At 43.2% G+C, this 23,758-nt stretch overlaps 4 protein-coding genes across 5 annotated transcripts; 2 read left to right on the top strand and 2 right to left on the bottom strand.

Annotated features, from left to right (window-relative positions):
* On the bottom strand, positions 746-3,092 carry LOC8080357 (26S proteasome non-ATPase regulatory subunit 11 homolog). Its single transcript, XM_002446493.2, has 2 exons — positions 2,805-3,092; positions 746-2,278 (listed from the first exon to the last, which is right to left on the bottom strand). Exon 2 carries the CDS (start codon positions 2,267-2,269, stop codon positions 989-991), a length of 1,281 nt encoding a protein of 426 aa, XP_002446538.1. The 5' UTR covers positions 2,270-2,278; positions 2,805-3,092; the 3' UTR covers positions 746-988.
* On the top strand, positions 5,831-10,060 carry LOC8080356 (MLO-like protein 1). Its single transcript, XM_002447863.2, has 14 exons — positions 5,831-6,177; positions 6,301-6,355; positions 6,493-6,734; positions 6,905-7,021; positions 7,799-7,850; positions 7,974-8,065; positions 8,153-8,227; positions 8,348-8,436; positions 8,568-8,617; positions 8,730-8,770; positions 8,885-9,103; positions 9,264-9,331; positions 9,472-9,532; positions 9,660-10,060. The coding sequence occupies exons 1-14, from the start codon at positions 6,061-6,063 to the stop codon at positions 9,894-9,896; spliced, it is 1,515 nt and encodes a 504-aa protein (XP_002447908.1). The 5' UTR covers positions 5,831-6,060; the 3' UTR covers positions 9,897-10,060.
* Positions 12,859-14,827, top strand: LOC8075858 (MLO-like protein 1). The gene is made up of 4 exons (XM_021463596.1): positions 12,859-13,049; positions 13,572-13,662; positions 14,095-14,211; positions 14,630-14,827. Exons 1-4 carry the CDS (start codon positions 12,859-12,861, stop codon positions 14,825-14,827), a joined length of 597 nt encoding a protein of 198 aa, XP_021319271.1.
* On the bottom strand, positions 18,790-21,550 carry LOC8075857 (protein AUXIN-REGULATED GENE INVOLVED IN ORGAN SIZE). Of its 2 annotated transcripts, none has more exons than XM_002446492.2 (2): positions 21,077-21,550; positions 18,790-20,547 (listed from the first exon to the last, which is right to left on the bottom strand). In XM_002446492.2, exon 2 carries the CDS (start codon positions 20,328-20,330, stop codon positions 19,890-19,892), a length of 441 nt encoding a protein of 146 aa, XP_002446537.1. In that variant the 5' UTR covers positions 20,331-20,547; positions 21,077-21,550; the 3' UTR covers positions 18,790-19,889. The 2 variants fall into 2 exon arrangements, with proteins under 2 accessions (XP_002446537.1, XP_021318298.1); XM_021462623.1 differs by lacking the exon at positions 21,077-21,550 and adding an exon at positions 20,744-21,070.

The following is a 23,758-nucleotide window of genomic DNA, read 5'->3' as shown; positions in this document are numbered from 1 at the left end:
TCAGCACAACGAAACAACCGTTACGTCAGTCGGTACTTCTGCTTTTGGTGTGGCAGTACCAACTGATGGATGGGCGTGGCCTGATAGTTCAAACAGTAATCGCTAATCAGTAACTGGCAGCATGAGCAGGAACACTAACATCCTCTACTCAGATATATGGAAGCCCTGTAACGTAATGTGGATGGATTCATATGGCGAGCACAAGCCATAGTGGGAGCTACAGACATGCACTTCGATAAAAATAGTAGATTAATTAGCACACACAATAACATCCATCCGACTCTGCACGCTGATATCAAAAGATCAAATACATGAATAACTCATTCAATCATAAAAGTAGTCAGCCAGTCTCAGTGGGGGTGGGGGGTTTCACCAGGATGTCATACACATTTATTAGAGCGCCATGTCAGCAAAACTACACTTTTTGCATGAAACGAAGAGGAGAGAGAAGGAAGTGGTGAAACTCCACGGACGTTGTTTCCCACGCGGTGAAACGGGATGAAATCTCCACTGAGGACTAAATCGTTTCACCATCTTGCATATGATCCAATCATTTTGCAGTAATTAAATGCTTTGCCCAGCCTAGAAAACATCAAGGTGAAACTCATGCATTGTGGAGGTTGTTTCATTGTTCGTTTCATTGATACTCTGTCAGCAGATTTGTTTTGGAAATAGTGCATTGAAACGGGCCACTTAGACTGGTCTAAAGACTAGGCAGCCCGGCATTGGGCCAATAATACCGCAGTAGCACAATAAGTATAATTTTTGCTTGGGACCAGCAACTGTTCACAGTACTTTCACCACGCAGAAACAGCAAACTGTCTTGTTCCTAGCAGTAAGTAGCAAGCAAGACAGTATGTTTGGTTGAACTAAATTGAGAGGCAACATGCACAATAAACTGTCAAATATTGATGAAGGACTAAATGTCTGAGGACATCGACACAGAACTGAAAATGAAATCAGAGCAAACAGGTAAGACTAGCTGTTTTCAAGCCATGATCTTGGCCGACCTCACGTAAAGGCTGTCCACAACCTTCCCGACATTCGAAATGGTTTCGAGAGTGGCAGGGAAGATCTCCTCCGTCTTGGGATCCTCAAAGATAATGAGGCAGCCAGCACCTTGATCTAGAGTCCCAGCAAATTTCTTGTCGAGGATCATCTGCGACAGCTTCTTCTCAACATGGTCAACCGGCAATTCAATCATCTCTGCTATATGCGCAATCTCCACCCTTGAGTAGGGTTCAATCAACCTGCAGAGGTTCTGCTCCAAGAGCGTATCATACAGAGAAGAAAGATGCCTGTGGACAATAGGGTCCTCCTCCAGCTGGGACTTGTAATCGCGAAGGGCAGTTTCAAAATACTTGAGAGATCTTTTAGAGTATGCATCAGCAACAGCCTTCATAGCATCAACATCAGGACCCAGATATTTTAGGCCAGCCTTAGATGAGATTATCCCTGCAACATCATCAGCTTGGTTAACCATTATCTTGCACAACAGCATGTACTTCAGGCTGAAAATGGCCTTCGGGTCCTCCAGTGCACTGAAAGCTTCAAATGCTTCAAAGAAGTAGCTGTATGCAGTCTTGTAATCCTTTTCTTCAGCATGGAGGATTCCACTCTGGAGATCAATAGTGCCTTGCTGGGCAGGTGGAACATAAATGGCATTTGCTGCTGTTCTAGCAGCAGTTAGGGACGCTTTGGCCTTTGGCAGGTTTCTCAGGGAGAAATGGAGTTTGCTTTCCAGAAGGTCAATGTCCACAAGAAGTAACTTGTCATCAAGCCTCCTGACTTCCTTGATAAGACTAGTAAGGAGGGTAAGGGCTTCAGTATACTCCTGATTCTCTAACAGGAGAGCCGCCAATCTCGCCTCTACACGCTGCCGGAGGAAAGTACGCTTCTCCGAACGGGTCCATTCCACCATTTCCTTGCAGAGTGAAATTTGAAGACTAGATGTTCCAGGTATCTTGGCGACAGCATCAATTATTCCACGGACAATTTTTGCAGTCTTTGCCTTAGGAATAACTGCGAAAAATGGCCTGAGCTGGGTCAAAAGATTACGCAGCTCCTCAGCTCTGTTCTCTTTAGTGAGGTAGTTTGTAAGATTTGTAATTGCAACTTCTTTTGTTCTCAGAGCATCAGCAGAAGAAGATGGATCCTGAATGACACGGTAAAGGATTGAAATGGACTCTGTGGCATCCTTAGCCTCTTGAGCCTTGGCCAATGACTCAGTTGTAGCAGGAAGGTATGATGATTCCACTGAAGAAGACATAGCTACTCCCTACATACCAACATAACAAACATTAAGGTACTGTAAGAAAATGAGCTAAGAATCAGCCAGAACAAAAGGGGGAAATCATTTCAGACTAAATAATGCAACATCTGGAAAAGCAAGCATATATTCCATTAACAACTTTAAATCATTATAAAACCCAGAAAGGAGATCAATTAATATCAATTTAGCGACGATGCTTGCAAGAAATTATCAATTTAGCGAAGATCAATTATCTAGTTCCTGTAGGTGGAAATTTGACACAGAAGCACAGAAATTATCATCGAGAGATCACTAAATCGAAACACATCACTTAATAGTTTGAGTCATAGGAAATTTCAACGCTGCCTTGACAGATAAACATATACTAGTTAGAATTAAAATATAGTAACACCAATGAATCAACGTCCCAGAAAACAGGACTGCTTCAATTAACCAAGGAATCATAGGAGATATCCACCGTCGGAGCCAAGGCCCGGCCCTGGCCGGGCTCCCACGGTACAGCACAGGCGGGAGGGGAGAGGGAGGTGCGTACGCAGGGTCGCCGGCCGGTGCGCGGAGGACGGAGGCGAGGGCGCGAGGCGACTGGCGAGAGGCGGGAGGGGGAGCCGCCGACGCCGCCGCCGAGCCTGGGACTGCCCCTCCGTCGCTGGACGCCGCCGAGAGGGAGCCGCCGACGCGCGGAAGATCCGATCCCCGCGACCGAGCCTGAGCGCGAGACCGCGAGTTGGGGGAAGGAGCAGAAGATCTGGGCTGAGGGACCGAGCCTGAGCCCTGAGCGGCGCTGCGAGGAAGATGGACTGATGGAGCGCCGGCGCTGCGCTGCGCTGCAACGAGCCGGCGGTGCGTGGGTTTGATGGGCCACTAAATAAAAGCCCATCCAATTTTTTTCTCTCTTTTCTTTTTTGTTTCATTTTTAGTAACTTTCATTTTTTTCTTTCTAATATCTTTTAACAAATTAGCACCTATATAATTAATATCTGAAATAATATATGTAAGGAATCATACTACTGTCTCCAAAGCCTAATCACATAACATTGTAACATAATGATTCATCTAAAAATATTTTTTAAAATACAAACCCTATTAGAGAAAATTATGAAAAATTTCCCTCACACCTTTTCTATAAAAAGGAAATATGAGAGATAGACAATGACTTATGTATTCATTTGCTCTTTCTCAACTACTCTTCACTCTCTTTTCTATTTATTATCCGGTTTAAGATCAAAATTGTAATATTTATTACATCACAAAACTCTTAAAGGGTTAGCAACGCTTAAGCATACTTAAACTTAGTCAGCAAGTCACTGCTTGCTTAGCACTTAACCCCTCTTATAATCTTATCTTGTTAGTATTAGTATGACATTACGTCCAGGCTTTATAAAACTTTTGGTTCCGGCACGAGAGATATCTAACCACTAGACACCAGTATAGGGGATAACTAACCCTCAACCAGTACATACAAAACCAAGTCTCGATAATCATACTAATTTTCACACAATTCCTAAACCTGAACCAGAAACAAGTACCCTAAAACTACATCCAGCCAAATTAAAGTAGCAGAAAGACATGATAAAAGACTTGAACTGCCAGCTCCACTACCAACAAAATCCAATCGACTACTCTAGCACACAGTAGGGGCAATGTACACGCAAATTTTACCAAAAAAACAAGTTAGTAGGCATATACATGCATACACTTGTGATTAGATCAGGTCCGATCGAATACAGGTAGTCAAATAGCTTAAATTAGGAATCAGCTATTCATGTGCTCAGTTTTGCACGGACGGGAACATTAGCGGCACGCATACCTGGTGTGGTGAGTGCTCGTCGCCGGCAAAGGGCTCTTGAGCCCGACGAGGCCTCGCTGCTAGGAATAGGGCGGCGGCGATCCCAAGCAAGCAAGGGCATGTCTCAGTCTCGGGGTAGGTGCGGTGAACGGGAGAAGAAAACACTTTTTTGCTGAATTTCATCAATTTAGGAGAGCGATTCTTCCTGGGCTATTGGGCCGATTTCTCTTTTCCTTCGAGCGGGCCACGAAACTGGTTCATTTTTTTTTCTTTATTCCTATTTTTCTTTTTCATATTATAACTATTTTTATTATAATCGTTTCTAGCTTTTTCATATCCATTGGTGAAACTATTTTTCCCCTTTTTCGTTGCTTAGGGATAAATTTTGATATGTCTTTTTTTCAAATTGTGTTCTAATTTAATTTATAGCCTTATTATTTTAAATAAATGTCATTTTCTCCAAAATCTATAACACTTTCCTTATGTTGGATTTTTCCCTCACGATGTTGGAATTAATTTTTCTCAAGATGTTGAAATAAATTTCTCAATATTTGTTGAGCCATATAAATATATTTGTTCAACCATTTTTGTCGATACAACAAGAATGATAATGATAAATTGTTTGCCACAACATTTGCTATTCCACAAACTGAAACTTATCTACAAAAAATCATTTTGCGAGGCAGAGTTTTGTCACTGTAATATAGATGTGAGGATGAGTTGCATCACAACTATTTTTTTTGTGTTGATAAGGTTCCACCTTTCAACACATAAATTGTGGCAATCCATGACACATTTAAAAAACAATTAGAACAAGTATCAATAAAATAATCTCATATAATGGCCTATGGTCATTAATATGTAGTCTCAAGTGACCATTTAATTCATCGCCATTTAATTCAAAATTTTGTCATATATACTTATTAATATTCTTGAGATAATAGAATCGTACTCTCTACATTCTAAATTATAAGTAATTCTAAAAATTTTGAAGAGTCAAAGCATCCTAAATTTGATCAAATTTATATAATAATATAATAATATTTATTATTAATTATATTTTTACAGTATATCTATTTAATAACATAAATTTTTACCATTCTTTCTATAGTTTTCATCAAACTTAAGATACTTTGACTCTCCAAGATTCTTAGAATGATTTATAATTTGGGATGGAGGAAGTACAAAATATAACTAGATAATACTACGAAACACCTTAGAAAAACTGAGACGCGGATCTTAAGGTTTACAAAATCATCTCAAACATCTTGTCGTTAAGGGTTTATCGCGTACCACCGAAATAATAACGAATCCTAAATACATATAGAAAATACGAGCACTTGTGTCAAGTTGATAAATTGAGTTAGACCGCCACCAGTTGTGCTCAGTTTTGATAATTTTTTTTTGTTGGCCCCTCTTATACATAATTTCTGGCTTCGCCACTGTGCATGCATTACATCCTTAGCTTGCACTTGAAGTAATCGCTGTGGTGGCATGCAGCGCAAAGACACAAGGGAAGCTTTTCCGCGTTGATGGATTGAATTGAAGGGGAAAAAAAGTGTGGTTTCATGAATATATATAATAATCGTGCACTCATGTCAATTATCTAAGCAACGGTCCATGACCATACAGCCGCTTTTATATAAATTACTAAAATATTCAAATTATTTTAGGTCTACTCTCACTTTATATCTTTAGCCAGTACGTGTTCGTTAAAATACTGTATGGAGCATACTAATACACAGACAAAGCATCTTGAGGAACAAAAAAAAAAAAAACAGCGAAAGGAATTGTACACGAGCACTGGGGGATCGCGTGTGAAAAGCACCCGGCCGGTTGATGAGTGGCTCAAGCAGCTGCTTGTCAGTGTATATGAACTAGATCATGCAACACTGAAGAGCTCAGCTGTGTTCACAGCTACCACACTTCATTTCAGGGCAGTAGTAGACTAGTAGTAGCAGTACCGTACCTATAGAGGGAGTTCTTCGACGTCGTCTCTGCCATGTCGGAGTCCGAGGCGACGCTGGAGGACACGCCGACATGGATCGTGGCGTCCGTGTGCTCCGTCATCGTCCTCATCTCCTTCGTCTTCGAGCGCGCGCTCCATCGCCTCGGCAAGGTGAGGAAACGAAACGAAACCCAACCGCGCCCTCCTTGAAAACCTTCATCCACGCAGCACCGCCGCCGCCGGCGAGCTGACGAGTCCAATCCGATCCGATCCGGGCACGTGTTGCGAGCGCAGGCACTGCAGCGCCGGAGGAAGACCCTGTACGAGGCGCTGCTGAAGCTCAAAGAAGGTTAGTATATATAGTTTGGCGGTGGTCGTCATCATCGTGTGCTCTGCATGCATGCGTTTGTGCAGCATCTCGATCGATATGCTTGCCAGCTGCTTCTGCTTTGTAACGGTGGCTCATCGATCTCCGTCGATTTGTAGAGCTGATGCTGCTGGGGTTCGTCTCGCTGCTGCTCGTCGTCTTCCAGGAGCTGATACAGAAGATCTGCATCGACGAGGGCCTCATGGAGCACTGGCTGCCGTGCCGGGGCGCGAGCGCCACCACCACCTCGGCGTCGGAGGCGACGGTTCGTCACGGCGTCTCCTCCTCCGCAGTCGTCGTCGGTGGCGGGAGGAGGATGCTCAAAGGCGGCGGGGCAGCTTTTGGGCACTGTTCAAGCAAGGTAATTAATTAAGCACGTAATCTCCGTATGCATCAGCAAAACGGTCACTGTATATATGCAATAAACTCAACTACTCAAGTAATTTATTAGTGCACAATTTAGTTAGAAAATGTTTCATGGAAAAGCTGATTTGAGCTTCATCAATTTGTTTTTATTTGTGTGTGTTTCAGGGAAAAGTCCCGTTGCTATCACTTCACGCCTTGGAGCAGGTACACATTTTCATCTTCGTCCTAGCCATCAGTCAAGTCGTTCTCAGCGTCGCCACCGTCCTCCTGGGACTTCTACAGGTTAGTCCATTCTATCTTAACAATTCGTCTATATATCTTCTTCCCAAACATGATTCATCGTATCTTAGTATTACACACGCAAAGAAAGAGATTATTAGGAGGCTCTAACCTCTCGTGCTTATTAGAAAATACGGCCGAACATAAACGTTTACCTGTGCGTATCCTACTTTTTTTCAAAAAATATTTCCAGAAAAAACTGGCTTTTTTGTACTATCTCTTTTGGTTTTCTCTCGTCTAATAAAACTTATAGCAAAATCGTTGACGTCCCAAAGAAAATGGTTGAATAAGAAGTACAACTTAACGAATTCGGTAAAAATGGTACCTCTCCCTAGTTATAAATTGTGACATCTCTTGGTACCTTTCAAAGGACCATAGAGAAAACTCCTAAACCGAAATGTTAACTTGACATTAATATTTTTCCCCTCAAATGCGCAAAAGGTTTATGCATCTTTGTACTAAGTAGAAAAATTCCTACAGACATGCTGTAAAAGTGGACGGGGGAGGGTCTAACAGATATTAAAGGCATAGCAAAGCCTCTCTCGCACTCTGCTTAAAACCTACTACTCACTAATAAGACAACCCAAGTTTCATGCACCGGCATTAATCCATAGATCGGCGGTATGCTTAATGGTGGACAATAGCTGATTGATGGTGGAAGAGGCGCTTCGGAAGCATGCATCGTGTGTTTCGCTCTATCCAGATCTCCCAAACCACCAGTGCGGAAAGGGTGTCGGCTCCTCTTTACTTGACACTAATATAGTGATTTACATATGTTAGATGCGGATATGGATGCACTGGGAGAACACCATTCAGGAAGAGGGCAGCTCTGGTAGGGCGACCATTTTTCCTCTCTCTCTCTCTCTCACTCACTCTCTCTTGTTTGGTGACCTTTTGAGAGTCCAATATAATGAGGCTAACTGAAAAACTGATGCACACTACTAACTAACCACAGCTCCCAAGATGATCGCCCGTGTGCAGAAAATCAGGTTCGTCCAGGACTGGTGTAAGGGGTACGAGAAGGTCACTTGGGTCATAATATGGCTGGTCTGCTACTATCTAGAACAAATCTCTGGTTCATTTCTTGATGAATGTCTGAACTTAATTAAGTAAGAGAGCTCTTCTTCCCTCCAGCGTTCCTTCTTCAAGCAGTTCTACGGATCAGTATCCAACGACGACTACATTGCGATGAGGCTTGGTTTCGTCATGGTACATATATACTAGTACTCTACTAGCAGTTGGCATTGTTCATGCTGTCGTTTTCTCTTTCAGACCTCTCATCCATGTGCAGTTGTGCTCTTTCTGATCTCTCTCATGGGTGACATGCAGGAGCACTTTAGGGGGCACCCCAAGTTCAATTTTTATGACTACATGATCAAAGCTCTCGAGAAAGATTTCAAGAGAGTAGTTAGTATAAAGTAAGCCTGTGTATTTGGTGGGTGCAGGTTGTTGTTCTTCGGAATTTATGCTTTCTCTAGGAGCCTCAGAACTTATTCTCTACAACAACTGGCACATTATTAGTGACTTGCCTTTGTTCTAATGTATGTAGATGGTATTACTGGATTTTTGTGATGATCTTTTTGCTACTCAACATCACCGGTATGCTTAATTTTTTTTCCTGACGTCAGCCATCTATACGTCCTCAGTTTTTTGGTCTAGTACCTGTATTTTAGTTGCAGTTACAACGATAACCTACAATTTGTTGGTTCAGGGTGGCATTCCTACTTCTGGATCTCATTAGTTCCGTTGGCTGTAAGAACTAATCCTTACTGATACTCTCATACTAGAAGAGTATTGATTTGCCTCTTTATTAATTTGTGCTAATTACTATTACTATATATGATGCTCTTTATTTGTCACACACAGCTGCTGCTTCTGATTGGAACAAAGCTGGAGCACATCATAAACAAGCTGGCCTACGAGGTGGCCTCCAAGCACGCCGCTGGGCAAGGGGGTGAAGGGGGCATCGTCGTGAGCCCTTCAGACGAGCTGTTCTGGTTTCACAGCCCACGGCTGGTGCTCGTCCTCATCCACTTCATCCTCTTTCAGAACGCCTTCGAGTTCGCGTATTTCTTCTGGACACTGGTAAACATATGGGCATGCATATGGCATCATGCATGCAATGCAATCTCTGTTCCAAATGTAGCTAGCTACGCTACGCCGTCGATCCATTTGGCCAGTGACCACTGACGATTTGCCGAATTATTCCTGATTCCTGTGCATGTTGCAATTGCAACGCATGCAGGCGATGTTCGGCGTCAACTCCTGCATTATGGACAGTCTAGGATACAGCGTATCGCGAATCATCATATGGTACCAAGAACATCACTGTTGATTTCTCCTGATCTTCAAGCCATCTTTTGTCAGATGCTCAGATGTCAATGTTCATCGACCTGAATCTGATGACGGTTTCTTGTTGGTTGCATGCATGGTTTATTCTTGCTCTTCATCAGCGTCGTCGTCCAGGTGCTCTGCAGCTACAGCACGCTCCCGCTCTACGCCATTGTGTCCCATGTCAGTAGTAGGACGCATGCTTACATGATTATGTTTACTTCTGTACGTCAGTGTGTCTGTGTGTGTGTTTCGCATTCTAATTCTAACAATAAACACCTGTATGTGTGAAATAAATGTCTGTTGTCAGATGGGGAGTTCGTTCAAGAGCGCCGTGTTCGCGGACGACGTCGCCGAGCATCTCAGAGGCTGGGCCGACGGCGCTCGGAGGCGCGTGCGAAGATCAGCCACGGATGTCGACGCCACCGCCAGTTGCCTGGGTACGCCGGCGGCGGGACGACGGGGCTGGGAAGGCGCTGCCGCCGGCTGGAGATTGGTGGCCGGGAGGAGCCGCCCAACGCAGCAGCCTCGGAGCATCTCCTTCTGAGTTCTGGCTTCTGACTGAGGAAGGAATCCAATCGAAGGGCGTCAGTCGTTTACCTCAAAAAAAAAAAAAAACATGAAGTCCGTCTTCATTTGGGTATTGGGTTTGACAGCGAGCAATGGTTACTACCACTACCAGCTGACTGAAAGAGTTAAAGAGGTTGCATATGTGATTGTGTTTTTGCTCCAGGATTGACTATTGAGGTTAGCTAGCTAGTTCCTAATTTGAGAGGCCGAGCTCTGTTCATCAGCGTTGTTTGTTTGCTGTTGTTGTTGTTTTTTGTTTTTTTTTTGGGAAATGGTTGATAATGCCGACCATTTTAATTTGAATTAAAGATTGTAGCGTAGCTAGGTCCTAGAATCTACTCCTATTTTTTCAGTAATAAAGTGTGAAACAAGGGTTTAAATTAATAAAAGGTGCAACATCAAGCGCTCGAATTTGATCTTAAGCTGTAACTCCCAACTAGTATATGATCAAAAATTGAAACCCAAGATCTATATTCATGACGTCACAACTCACGAACACATTAGCTATATGATCACAATAACTTTTTTTTTAAAAAAAACTTTTTTGTGAAAAGCTACAACCTACAATAATAGCTGATATAATTTTAGGGTAAAATTTCAACTCACGTTAGAGACATGCCAATGGCATGATCGATCGTTTTGAGTTACATTAATATTCTATGATAATAAATCATATAAGTTGCTATTTTTTTAGATAAATTTATATACTTTGACTGAAACATTGTAACATGTATACATTGATAGTTTAATTTAGCCCCCTACAATCCAGCTTCCACAGTTCGGCATAGATCCAAACAAATGATACTCTTGCTAGTTAATAGCATCTCCAAGAATATCTCATATGTTTATCCTAAAACATAGAGTTTTGCGACTTTCAAAAAAGTATTAAGAGAAATAAAGAAGGTTATCTTTAAGAGTTTCCAATATTCCACTTCCAAAAAAATTAATATTTGGTCGGTCTCAAGATTTGTGATATTTTGCATTAGAAATCCTATTTTTTTAAAAACCCTTTTAGCCATTTTTCTGTTTTGTGCTTTTTTTCTCCTGGAACCCTATTTTTTTCTCATTTTCTTTTCCCATACCCCCTTCTTCTTCTTCTTCTTCTTCTTCTTCTTCTTCTTCTTCTTCTCAGGCTCACAATAGAGCATGTGTGGACAAGAGCTAGCAGAGGGCCATGGGCGGATCTAGGGTATTCCCCAGTATTCCTGGGAATACCCAACTATTTTGGTACACTTTTATGTAAATATGTATATATACTTATATATATGAATGTATAATGTTATAATCTATAGTGTTTTATCACATTTGAGCTCAAAACATGTAAAAAACTAGTCATTCAATTAGAAGTCTAAATTCTAGAGAGTAAATATTGATTTAAAGTTGCTGATTTGCAGTGTTATTTGCTATATTTTAAGTCTATAAATTTGAATTTTTTTATGACATATAAGTGGAAATACCCAAATTTCAGCAAAGGGTGGCGTGGAGGCATGCCAAAGGACTACGCACACCCGTGAGAGCGCTGGGCTTTATTGGGGAAGGCCCACAATGGCTCAACCGTGTGCGCTAGGGTGGCTACGGCAGCGGTCGAGGCGGTGGTGTGGTAGCAGAAGGCGCTCCTCTGCACCCTTCGGTGTCCTCAGTGTCGTACTCGATCGTGTGCGTCCACTTACCACGCTTGCTGATGGGGCTCCGTGCCACGCTAAGGAGGTTTTTAAGAGGGTATTTTTTTTCCAAATGCCAAAAAATTGTGGGTACTCGGAGATGCTTTAATTAACAGAAGCTATCTGTCAACCGCGGTTGATTTAAGAGCTACTGATTTTTGTGTCGTTCGTTGCCGTCAGCCGATGACCCTGGCCGTCCGATGCTTCCGACGTGGTCAGGTGAGTGCATCCATCATCTGTGCTGTATTACATGGCAAAAGTGGATGCGCTCAAGCAGCGGCCGTCGTGCCTGCTAGCTGGGTGCGTGCATGCAGGAAATACGGTTTAGGACACGTCACAAGAAGAGTTTGTCATGCATCCTTCTCCTTGTTGACATGCACAACTATAGAAAAATTTGTAAATTTGTGAACAATTTGATGATATAATTTGTTAATAATTTGACATTTATTTTTTTGGAATCCATAAAAAAATTTGTAATTTTTTCTTTTGAAAATTTGACATATATTTACCTGACATCTCTGTGTTATCCCCAAATTATATCACGCTATCTAATAAATTACACTAAAAAATTATTATAAATATAGTATAAAACAATATAGCTAGATGACGGTGTAAGTATATAGGAAAAATTCAGTCAGTTAACAGAAGAGACCCAAAACAACTAAATGTCATCTAGACACTTCCCTAATTAATTAACCTGTGCACTTCCTTGCATATTAAGTAATTGCATGTGAGTAGGTGACCTGCAACGCAATAGAATAACCAACTTCATGCATGCCATTTCGACATTGAAGTATAAGAACAATCCATACACATATATCTAGCTTTAAATCAGTTGTTGGCTCAAGTACCGCACGGTATGCGCATTGATCCACCGAAAAGGGAAAAAAGGGATCGGAGAATAAAACTGCCTTCTTTCTTGAAAAAACAAAGAACAGCGCTTGAAACGATAATACTAATTAATATACCGGAGTAAATTAAAACCTGATGCTCAGCCTGAGAATGATAGTTGTTGTTGAGGGCCACTCCAAGCTATCTGCAGCATAGCAAGTCAAGTCGATCACTTGTCTGGAAGCACACGCTATCTAGGCTATCACGATCGAGGGGCGCTGCTCCGATCCTGGGCCGTGGCCCTGGCCCGTGGGTGGAGCTGCCGGAGATCTCGGCCGCTGGCAACGATGCCGGAGCCGGAGGAGACGTCGCTCGAGGGCACTCCGACGTGGATCGTCGCGTCCGTGTGCTCCGTCATCGTCCTCATCCTCCTCCGTCTTAGAGCTGATGCTGCTGCGGTTCGTCTCGCTGCTGCTCGTCGTCTTCCAAGTTCCAGGACGTGATCCAGGACATCTGCATCGACGAGAGCCTCATGGAGCGCTGGCTCCCGTGCCGGGGCACCTCGTCGGCGGCGGCTACAACGGGGAATTCCCCGTCGGAGGTTACTGCTCATCTGCTCCAAACCCGTCCTCGCGGGGGTAAATTCTCCCCCATCCTCGTCCCCGTGAAGGGTCACGGAGAGAATTTCTGCCCCATCCCCGTCCCCGCTCGGGGATTAAATCCCCGTGGGGATCCCCGTTCCCGCGTCAATTATATAAACAATAACAAATCACTTACATAAACAGCAGCAAATATCCAATAATTCACATGCAAATAACAGTCATTTATCCATAATTGCCTACTGCATAGTTCATAACAACACAGAAACAATCACATTGTTCATACATTCACCACAAGTGATTCATCAACTAGAAATAGCAACTAAGAATCCAAACATCGAGCATAGGTTTATTATTATCGGGTCTTCACGGGGAACGGGGACGGAGGAGGCACACCAGACCCGCCCCCGCGAAACCTGACGGGGACAGATTTTGCCCCATTTAGCTCCCCGTGGAGAGAGATTTTGCCCCAAACCCATCACCTAATAAGGGAATTCCCCGCGGGGAATCGGGGATCGGTTCCCCATTGACATTTTGAGCGGCGGCACACCATCACCGCAGCATCTTTTCCATCTTCGGTCGTGACGGCGCCGGCGCGACGAGGAGGAGGATGCTCCAAGGAAGGCTAGCCTCGGAGCACTGCTCAAACAAGGTAGTAATGGATATACACGTCTGCTGTTCAGTGGTTCAGATTGCATGCTATAAGCTCGAGATTATCATGATCAGTTAAGCTCACATGAGCATCATAAGCTTCCTCTGTATAATTTACACACACGCGAAAGGGCCTCGTAGCACCAGCAGGCCTGGGTTCCACTTCTCATGAGAACGAATTTAAATAGATCTGCATTATCAAAAAAGAAAAAAATAGATTGAGTTTTGCATTATCAAAAAATGAAAAAAATAGACTGTTTTTCTTGCTGACTTCGTCAAAAATTTACACGCACACAAAGAAAAAAGCTAACTCAGCATAATAAACCAAACGGGCCGAAGGCCTTTCTTTGTTCTCTTCCAATTTTAGGCCCAAGAAAAAAAGTTCTGGGCCAATACCTGCCTGCCTTTTGACATGCCTCGCTCGGCCTTTCAGGGACAAGTCCCACTGCTCTCGCTTCCGTCATTGGAACAGATCCACGTCTTCATTTTTGTGCTGGCCATCACTCATGTTGTTCTCAGCGCCATCACCGTGCTCCTGGGCCTTCTTCAGGTTATCACTAGCCTATTCCATAACATTCTGAATCTTTCAAGGTTAAACTGCAGCTAGCTCTAAGATTTATATGTCCAGATGTGCAAATGGATGCACTGGGGACAGTGGTAGGACATCGATTCCAACAAGCGTATCAGAAATTCAGAATTCCTTTTTTTGACTTCAGCGACTGAATAAGATTACTAACAGATGCCATGCATCAATGAACTGCAGCTCCTAAGGTGATCATTCGAGTGCAGAAAATCAAGTTTATACGTACAGGACTGGTGCAAGCTAAGGGACACGAGAAAGTCGCCATGGTCATCATATGGATGGTCTTAACTAGCACTGATCATCCCATATACTATGTTACTTCTTTGAGCACATTACTAGTGTTGAACAATGCCTGGACTTCAGTTACGTTTCTTTTGGCTTTCAGCGTTCATTCTTCAAGCAATTTTACGGATTGCTAACACAGGATGACTATGATGCCATGAGGCTTGGTTTCTTCTTGGTAAATCATGGTGATGATGATACATGGCTCCATGCGGTCGACTTCTTCGCGCGCCAGTTGTATCGCCGCCAGTACTTTCGCAAATCAGGTCGTCGCCATTTCGTGCCTTGCTGCTCCCCATAGCTGCTGCCCTGGGAAGGCATCAGAGTGCTTCGCTGCTGCTGCATCGAGTGCTTCCTAGTGGATGGTGGCGTGTGGGAAGGGAGTTTCTGCGCGATGGAGTCGGTCGCGATCGGCAGCGGACGGCGGTGCGTGGAGGGCCGGTGCTCGCGATGGAGTCCCTCGCGACTTGGAACGGCTGCGGATGGCGGCGCGTGGGGGGCCGGGGGGTTTCTGTCGTGAACAATGGAGCATATATGGCGCGAAGAAGTCCGGATCGCGCGGGGGACTGGAAGACGTGCACGATCGGGCTTTTGCCAAGCTGTCCGCGGCTTGGCAATTATGTCAAGCTTGCTCTCTCATTTGCCAAGTTGCCTAAAATACAAACTTCAAATACAAAACTGTTGGATACCTTATTTTGTGATTTTTGGCAAATTACAAGAATGCAAATTCCATATAAAACTGTTAGAGATGATTATTTGGATGTTGATATTGTAGCCAGCTCTACGGACGTGCATTTTGCCCTAAGCTGACATAACTTGTTTGGTTTGTAGCCATGAGAAAGTTACTATACATGGAACACTACTTTTTCCTCACAACAAATTAGTATTAGTATCAGCATCAGCCAAATAAGCAGTCAGCCATGTTTTGTAACAAAATCGCTAATCATAATTGCATCATTTTGTAACAAAATCGCTAATCATAATTGCATCATTTTGTAACAAAATCGCTAATCAAAATTACATCGTTTTGTAACAAAATCGCTAAACATCCAACTGCATGCATCATTTTGTAACAAAATCGCTAATCATAATTGCCTATGTTCATGCCATAAACATTGACATTCTTATGTTGTACTCCCATATTTCTCTCAAAATAAATTAATTACTAGAATCACTTATCCTTGTTTAGTTCACCCCAAAAACCAAAAAGTTTTCAAGATTTCCTGTCACATCGAATCTTTCGACACATGCATGAAGCATTAAATATAGACGAAAATAAAAACTAATTGCACAATTTAACTGTAAATCATGAGACGGATCTTTTGATCCTAGTTAGTCCATGATTGAACAATATTTGCCACAAACAAACGAAAATGTTACAGTAGCGAAATCCAAAATCTTTTCGCATCTAAACAAGGCCTAAGTTCAACTATCTCTAAGTTTGACCAAATAAGTGTATTATAAAAATATTTCATAGTATATCTAGCGTTTTCCTACTACTTTGGTATTAATATTGATTTTTTTTCCTATAAAGTTTGATCAAACTTAAAATACTTTGACTTTTGACTTAATAGAAATTGCACTATCAATTCTTTGCCTTACCGAAATAAGTTAAAAGTCAAAGTATTTTAAGTTACCCTAGGTATTTTTATTGAAGCAATAACCATCACACTAGACAGAGGTGGGGTCCAACCAAATGGCTAAGGCCTAAGGGTTTGATCTGATGGTGATAATAAGGTCCTAGATAAATCCTTGACAATAAGGTTTACCGGTGGTGATGAAAAACTCATCACAATGGAGCTATGTTTGATCCGACGATGGTAAGTTTTTCATCACCGATCGACCCCTTTCACCCATCTATACCTATCTATAAAGAGTTAAAATTTCAGTCTGCCAAATATTTTCTTGAATCCTGTCCGTGTCGGTTTACCAATCGCCTCCTCCATCCAAGGTTTCTAGAAGGAAAAAACAAAATAAAAAACATTCTAAGGTTCCTAATGCAAAATCTCATATTACTAGGCCCAATCAGCCCAACCGGAATTAGTATAATGGAAGAGAGAAAAAAGAATAAAAATTTTTCTAGGGTTCCCAATGTAAATTCTCCAATTTACTTTTCTTTTATTTTTTTTAAATCGGCTGAAAATTAAAAAATACATAGTAATTTATAGAAAAATCTAAAAATCATAAAACAAATTTTGTTCAGCTCCACATATGTAGATCCATGCAGTAAACAAAAAATATCATAAATTTTAGTACACTTTTTTTGGAAATGCTTGCCTATACTTTTTACTGTAAAATTAAAATTGTAGTTATCTTATTCTAATTATTATAAAAATTTAATGGTAGCCTATTTAATGTGATGCTTGATTCATATTTCATAGCAATCCTAATCTAAATTAAAAAATAATGCTAGCATCAAACTTCTCATGTTTTAATTTAATACTGAGGCATATTAAGAGGTAATATTAGAGTGAGATAAGATTTAACTATTTTCTATTTTTATTATTAAATAAATATGTCTTTAAGCTACATATTATTGTAAATATTAACTATCTAATATCATAGATGTTATGGTTATCAATAAAATATATTATGGATTTTAAATTTTATAAAAAGGATAAATATAAATAGATATGTAACATTATGTCATCACTTTCTAGGGTTATTTGATGTTTTTCTTCCGTTGCAATATTACCAAATTGAGGAAAAGCAATTTTTTTAAAAAAATTGTGCCCCCCGGCCCCCACTCCTCCCATGGCTCCGCTCCCCGTCCCCGTCCACCCGCCAATCGCTCCCATCCCCCTCCCGCCGCCGCCACTTCCTCCGTCGGGGGCGGAGGCGAGGCCGACTACGAGGTCTTCGACGCCACCACGCCGCGTGGGAGCGTCACGAGCAATCGGTGCAGGAGCTCCTCTAGCGGCGCCGCGCCTACGGCATGGCCGTGCGGGCCTGCCTCCGCCGCCTCGGCGAGCGGGAAATGGAGCGCCACGACCGCCTACGAGCCCTCATGGTCCGGCTCGAGGCCGATGGCCAGATCGACCGTCTCCTCCGCGCGCAGGAGGACGACCACACTGCACGCACCGGCGAGGAGGAGCCGATCTAGTACCCCTTCTTCACCAAGGGCACGCAGGAGCTTCTCAAGGCGCGTTTCGACATTGCATAGTACTTGTTGCCCCGTGCCAAGGCCAGGATTGAGATGGCCAAGCGCTGCCACGAGGATTCCGATGAGGACCCAGAGGCGGAGGCCGAACTCGTCGTGAAGCAGGCTAGGGAGTTTGTCCTGGAGTGTAGCGAGATTGGAGATGATCGCCCTCTCATCGGCTGTTCCTTCTCTTGTGACGCATCAATGCTGGCCACAAGATACTTCCTCTTAATCATACGGAATTACATATGCTTTGTTCATGTATGTCTCAAACAAATGCTGTGATGAAAGAATGTTGAGAACTGTTACCTATTAATTGTATTATTATGTGGCGGCTGTGGCTGTGGGCTTTTGTTACTAATTGCGCCGCTGGTTTTGCTTTGGATTGCACTGAGCGACAATAAAAGTGGACTGATCTGACGTGTCGTTTGATGGAATTGTTCCCTCATGTGATGCTTTTATGTTGTCTTTACGTAATATTCTTCCCCTTTTAATTTCTATACATATTTTTTATATCATTTTTACTCTTTTTCCTCCACTGTACATGAAGATTTCTGATTTTTTATGGGACATGATTTTTTTCTATTTCTTCTCAAAGTGATTTCCGATATTAGTTTGGTAGTTTTGTTTGTTTTGGTGGGGTTATATTTATTTGATTCAAGGTTGGACTAAACTCATTTAAATTTTACAAAAAGTGTACAATTATTAAATAATAAATTCTATACCCGTTGCAACGCACGGGCATGTTTTGCTAGTAATGATAAAAAACAACGGTGAACTGGTGAAGGAGCATTTTAGGGGTGATGACATTTTTTCGGTAATGAAAGGAAGGTCGTGAATGTACTGTAGCAGTATTACGTTTATGGCCTGTTTAGTTCACCGCTTTTGCCAGAACTTTTACTGCTTTGCCCTATCTTTTGCGACAAAATAGATCTCAACAGTATAGGCAAAACCGAGTAAAACTTAGGCTACTAAACTTTTGGCATTTAGGACCCAAGAAACTCAAAACATGGCAAAAACATCATGGGCACACGTGTTTGTGTCTGTATGCTTAAAGTTTTACTATGTATCTAAACACTAAGATATAAAAATTTAAATAAGCAAAAGTTTTGCAGCTTAGATTAGAGGCAAAAAATTTGTCATTCCAAAAACATCCTCTTACAAAAGGTCTGCACGTGTAATGTCTTTGAAAAAGAAAATACAATATATATATTATTTATCATCAGGAAAGTATCGCTTTGATATTGTGACGCGTTCTCGTCATGGTGAGCTGGTAATATTCGGTCGCCTATATATCACACCATTCACACGGATTACCACCTGGAAATTGATATATGGCCTCGGAAATATATACATGTAACAGTCTGAATTTGTAGACCCGCCCAGCAAAAGAATCTGTAATAATGTAGTTTGTTAACCAAATGTTGTGTGTTATATCTAGCCAGTACTTAGTATACTCCCCTATCCTAAAATAAATACACATCTCACTTCGGAGGAGTCAAACTTTTAAAATTTAACAAAAATATATACTAATATGTATGATGTATAATAAACATCATTATATTGATCGTGAGTATAGTTTTATAATAAACTTATTTAGAGATACAAATATTGATATTAAAAAAGTTCGACTTCTCAAAAAGTAAGAAATACTGGTTTATTTGGGAAATTTGAGAACTTGAACAAATAAAAAGTTTAAATAATTTAACGTTCTCTGAACTTAGGGGGTGTTTAGTTCCTCTTTTTTCCCAAAAAATTTTAGGTTTTGATCCACCATTTTGCAAAATGGAACTAAACACCATACAAAATTTTTGACAAAAATATGGTTATTCTTCATTTTGGATTTTTGGCCTCAAGAGGCAAAAGAATCCAAAATGATCCTCAAGAGGCTTTTATGAGGCAAAAATTCTGCATTTTGGATGAAACTAAACATGACCCTAAAAATTTTAGCATTTTGCATTCCACCATTCCAAAATAGTTGGTATTTTATATTTTGCATTTTTTTTGAACTAAACACCCCCTTACTGTGCTGTGACTAGTATAAGCATATATATACTGTACTCTCGGCTATAACTAAGCAAATTAATTAGCCGAACAGAGAGACATTGTACGATTGAGAAAAGCTGAAGCTGAGGACCAATTGATCCATCCCATGACCTCTCTCTATCACAAAATTCAAACGAAAGGACAAAAGAAAAGAAAAAAAAAACAATGTGATTATCTACATGTAGGTCGGCCCCGTCCCCGTCCCAGCGCGGACGCTCGACGTCGGCATGAACGCCAGCACGAGCAGCAAGACCAGCATTGCCACCGGGACCAGCATCAGCATCGACGGCGGCGGCGGTAGCGGGGGGAGCACGAGCGGGAGGATCACCAGCGACGCGGTGACGCCGACGAGCAGGAGGACCGGGAGCGAGAAGTACCTGGACCAGAGGCTACCCGTGCCGCCATCGCCGCTAGCAGCAGCAGCAGGCTCCCACTCCTCCCTGTGACTGTGGGCGGCCCTCTGCAGGCGCCGGTCGGACGTCGAAGCGCGCGGCGAGGACGCGCTTCCGCCGCCGCTCTCCATGTCGCTGGGCGAGGCGGATGGACTAGTGCGGTTGGGGCTACTAGTGGCACTGTTGATTAGCTGCTGGATGTCCTCCGGCCGGCCGGTGCTCATCGTTTCTGGGGCTCAAGAAGAACCATGAGAAGGGTCGGATCGGAGCGCTCGGTTCAGTCGATGCCTTGCACTTTGCGTGTGCCGTCTTCAAGTCCAAGGCACGCATGCAGTGCACAGTGCACACAGCTAGGTAGCCTGCAGTCTTGGAGCTGAAGCACTCGATCTCATGAACTCTGACTGCTGGATCGCCGAATCAGGCCAGATCTTGCTATTAGCACTGCAGTTTCGGCGAAAAAATATCTCATCAGCACATGAAGCGATATGATGATCAGATATTCAGACATCGGCACCTGCTGCTAGCTTATGCGTAAGACATACGTGTAAATTATTTTATCAGCAGGAAAAAAAAGCTGGTAAAAGCCATAGACAAAGGGAAGAGAACTCGTAAAGGTAGGAGGCAAAAGCAGGCACACCCAATTCCTTGTTCTTCCAGAAAAGAGCTAGACCAACCCTTTATTAGCTGAAAGAATATACAAGAAAGAGAGATCGAGCGGGCACCATATATAGTATTATCAACCCAGCAATTAATCTTTTATATCAGTGAACTAATGATCCTGCTGTATATATATAGGACGATGGATTATATGATATATCAACTAAAAAAGGTATAGTACGCGACATGGGATCGAGGGCCACACCATACATACGATCACATCACATGCAAAATAAACATCAGCATCGAGCATAGGCATAGAGTATACTGCGATCGATCGTACTAGCTTAGGCTTGTAGCAGCTGCGGCATACCTGGTGAGATCGATTGACGCGGCATAGCATGTCCATGCCAGTTTTAGCTGGTTCGTATGAGGAACCGAACCGATGCTGCGGCGGCTAGCTGGTGGTCGTCAACCTGATACACGCAGCGACGATAGAGATGGAGACGCAGACGCAGACGCAGACAAGCAGAAGAGAGAGGCGACAGAGAGGTTTGGAGACGTTGGAGGCACCGATGCAGTGCATCTGGCGCAAATTAGTCATCGGCCCCCGTGCAAGTTGTGGCGATGGTGGGCGAATATATTATGCAGGAAGCGCGGAGAGAGGGAGGGATCCTGCAGCCATCCAGGCAGGGTTCGTCTCCCCTGGCCACCCCCACCCCACGCTGAATCGCCTGCCTGCCTGCCTGGTCTCGGACGTGCTTCTCGCTGCCAGTCTGCCATTTCCTCGGGTTTTTCTATGCGCCCGGGGGCCCCCACGACGTCGTGCCCCTGCCTGCCAATGCCATAGCTGCCGCCGCCTCAGCAGGCTCCGGCTTTCTTTGTAGTCATCGGCATCGGCTCTGTGCTAGCTGCTGCCCGCGGTTTTGTTAATTCTGCCGGAAATCTAGGGGCGATGTACTACGTGTTTAATCTAATCTAATCTAATCTAATCTAATCTAATCATGTACGGTCCAGGGATTAGACACAGGCGTGGTTAGCTGCTGGCCTTGCCTGCTTGTCTCGGCAAAGCGAGGAGGAGCTATATAAAGCTGGGAGAATCATTATCGCGGATAGTACATATTTGAGCGGTCTGTGGCGGTGATACGCGCGGATCATCTGTCCTAATATAATGGAGTAATTAAATGGTGTTCTTCCTTTAGAGCACAAGATACGCTAACTTTTTATAGTACTAGTATACTCACTCCATTCAAAATTATAAACTTCTAGCAAACACAATTAACTTTTACTATGAATCCAAACGCAGTGTATATTAATTAAGATGCATAGCATTGAAATGTCAAAACGACTTACAATCCGAGACTAAAGAGGTAGTCTCAGTTTAAGTTAGCTCAAGTTAATTAGCCATCTTTAGCTGGCTAATATTTTAGTAATAGCTAGAATGTGTATAAACAAAAACAAAAAATTAGTCCTGCTATTGTCCTCAAAGGCTTAGATGACGGCCAATTGCTAATTTCGATTGACCTTTCTTTTAGCCCATCAAACAAGCACTTAATCTATCGCGAATCAAATGGTTGTAGTTGCACTTGTGCGTGTCTCATGATGCCTAAGCCTAATGCTTTTGGTAGCAGACTATCAGAGTCTCTCTATTCTAAACCATGGAGATGATTCAAAATACCATTAACCGTGGGGTGTCAAGTGTACTTTAACTAATGCGCTCTCACCTCATCCATTGAAGCTACAAATAGTGGTGAAGCTACAATTAGTACCTATTGAGGGTAGCGAGGTTTGTTAAGATATCAGATATGTATTGTCCTGTAATGCATTCGGTACCGAATGCCTTGTAAGTCAAGTTTGTAATCGTTATATATATATATATATATATATATATATATATATATATATATATATATATATATATATATATATATATCTCAACACGTACACGTGATGAGCCAAGATAGGCAATCACGGTTCCATCTTCGTTTACATGGTACCAGAGCCGCTCTTCCATAAACACATCTAGCATCAATGGCGGCCTCCTCATCTTCCTCGTCAAGCAACTCCCACCACTCTCCGTTTGGCCCTGCCATCTCGGAGAAACTCACGCGCGACAACTTCCTTCTATGGAATGCGCAGATCATGCCCGACATCAAGGCGGCGCAGTATGAAGGTTACCTAGATGGAACCAAACCTGCACCGCCCAAGCTAGTGGAGCTCATCAAGGAAGACAAGACGAAGCACACCGCCATCAATCCTGACTACGAAAGGTGGTTGAAGGAGGATCAACAACTGCTAGCCCACATCAACAACTCTCTTTCAAGGGAGGTGCTGGGGCAGGTGGCGATGATGACCACCTCTGCAGATGTCTGGACTGCGCTCAGCAACATGTATGCTGCGCAGTCGCAGGCCAGGGTCACCAACCTTCGAATGCAGCTTGTCAACTGCAAGAAGGGTGGCCAAACTGCTGCCGCCTACTTCGGCAAGATGAAAACGCTTGGCGATGAACTCGCTGCCGCTGGTCGCCCGGTTCCAGATGAGGAACTGGTGACCTTCATTCTTGCTGGACTCGACTTCGACTACAACCCGCTGGTGTCCTCGGTCGTGGGGCGCACAAATCCAATTTCACTGAGTGAACTTTATGCTCAGATTCTTGCCTATGACATGCGCCTTCAGATGCTGCAGGATAATGCAGGCCACAGCTCCTCCGTGAACGCTGCCTCGCGTGGCCGTGGAGGATGTCGTGGGCGTGGCAACTTTGGTCGAGGCTATGGCGGGCGCGGCAACAACAACAACAACATCTCTCCACCTCCCAAGGCCGGTGGACAGGGAGGTGCCAAGCCCATCTGCCAGGTGTGCAAGAAGAAGGGCCATGAAGCTGACGTCTGCCGGCACTGCTTTGAGGAGGATTACCAGCCCAACGTCAAGACTGCTGGAGCTGCATCCATGAACTATGGCGTTGACACGAACTGGTATGCCGACAGTGGAGCCACTGATCACATCACGGCAGAATTGGAGAAGCTGAGCGTCAGAGACAAGTACAAGGGCTCAGATA

This window comes from Sorghum bicolor, chromosome 6 (genome assembly GCF_000003195.3).
Source record: "Sorghum bicolor cultivar BTx623 chromosome 6, Sorghum_bicolor_NCBIv3, whole genome shotgun sequence".
Classification (NCBI taxonomy): Eukaryota; Viridiplantae; Streptophyta; class Magnoliopsida; order Poales; family Poaceae; genus Sorghum; species Sorghum bicolor.
This window is presented reverse-complemented; position numbering and strand designations above follow the sequence as displayed.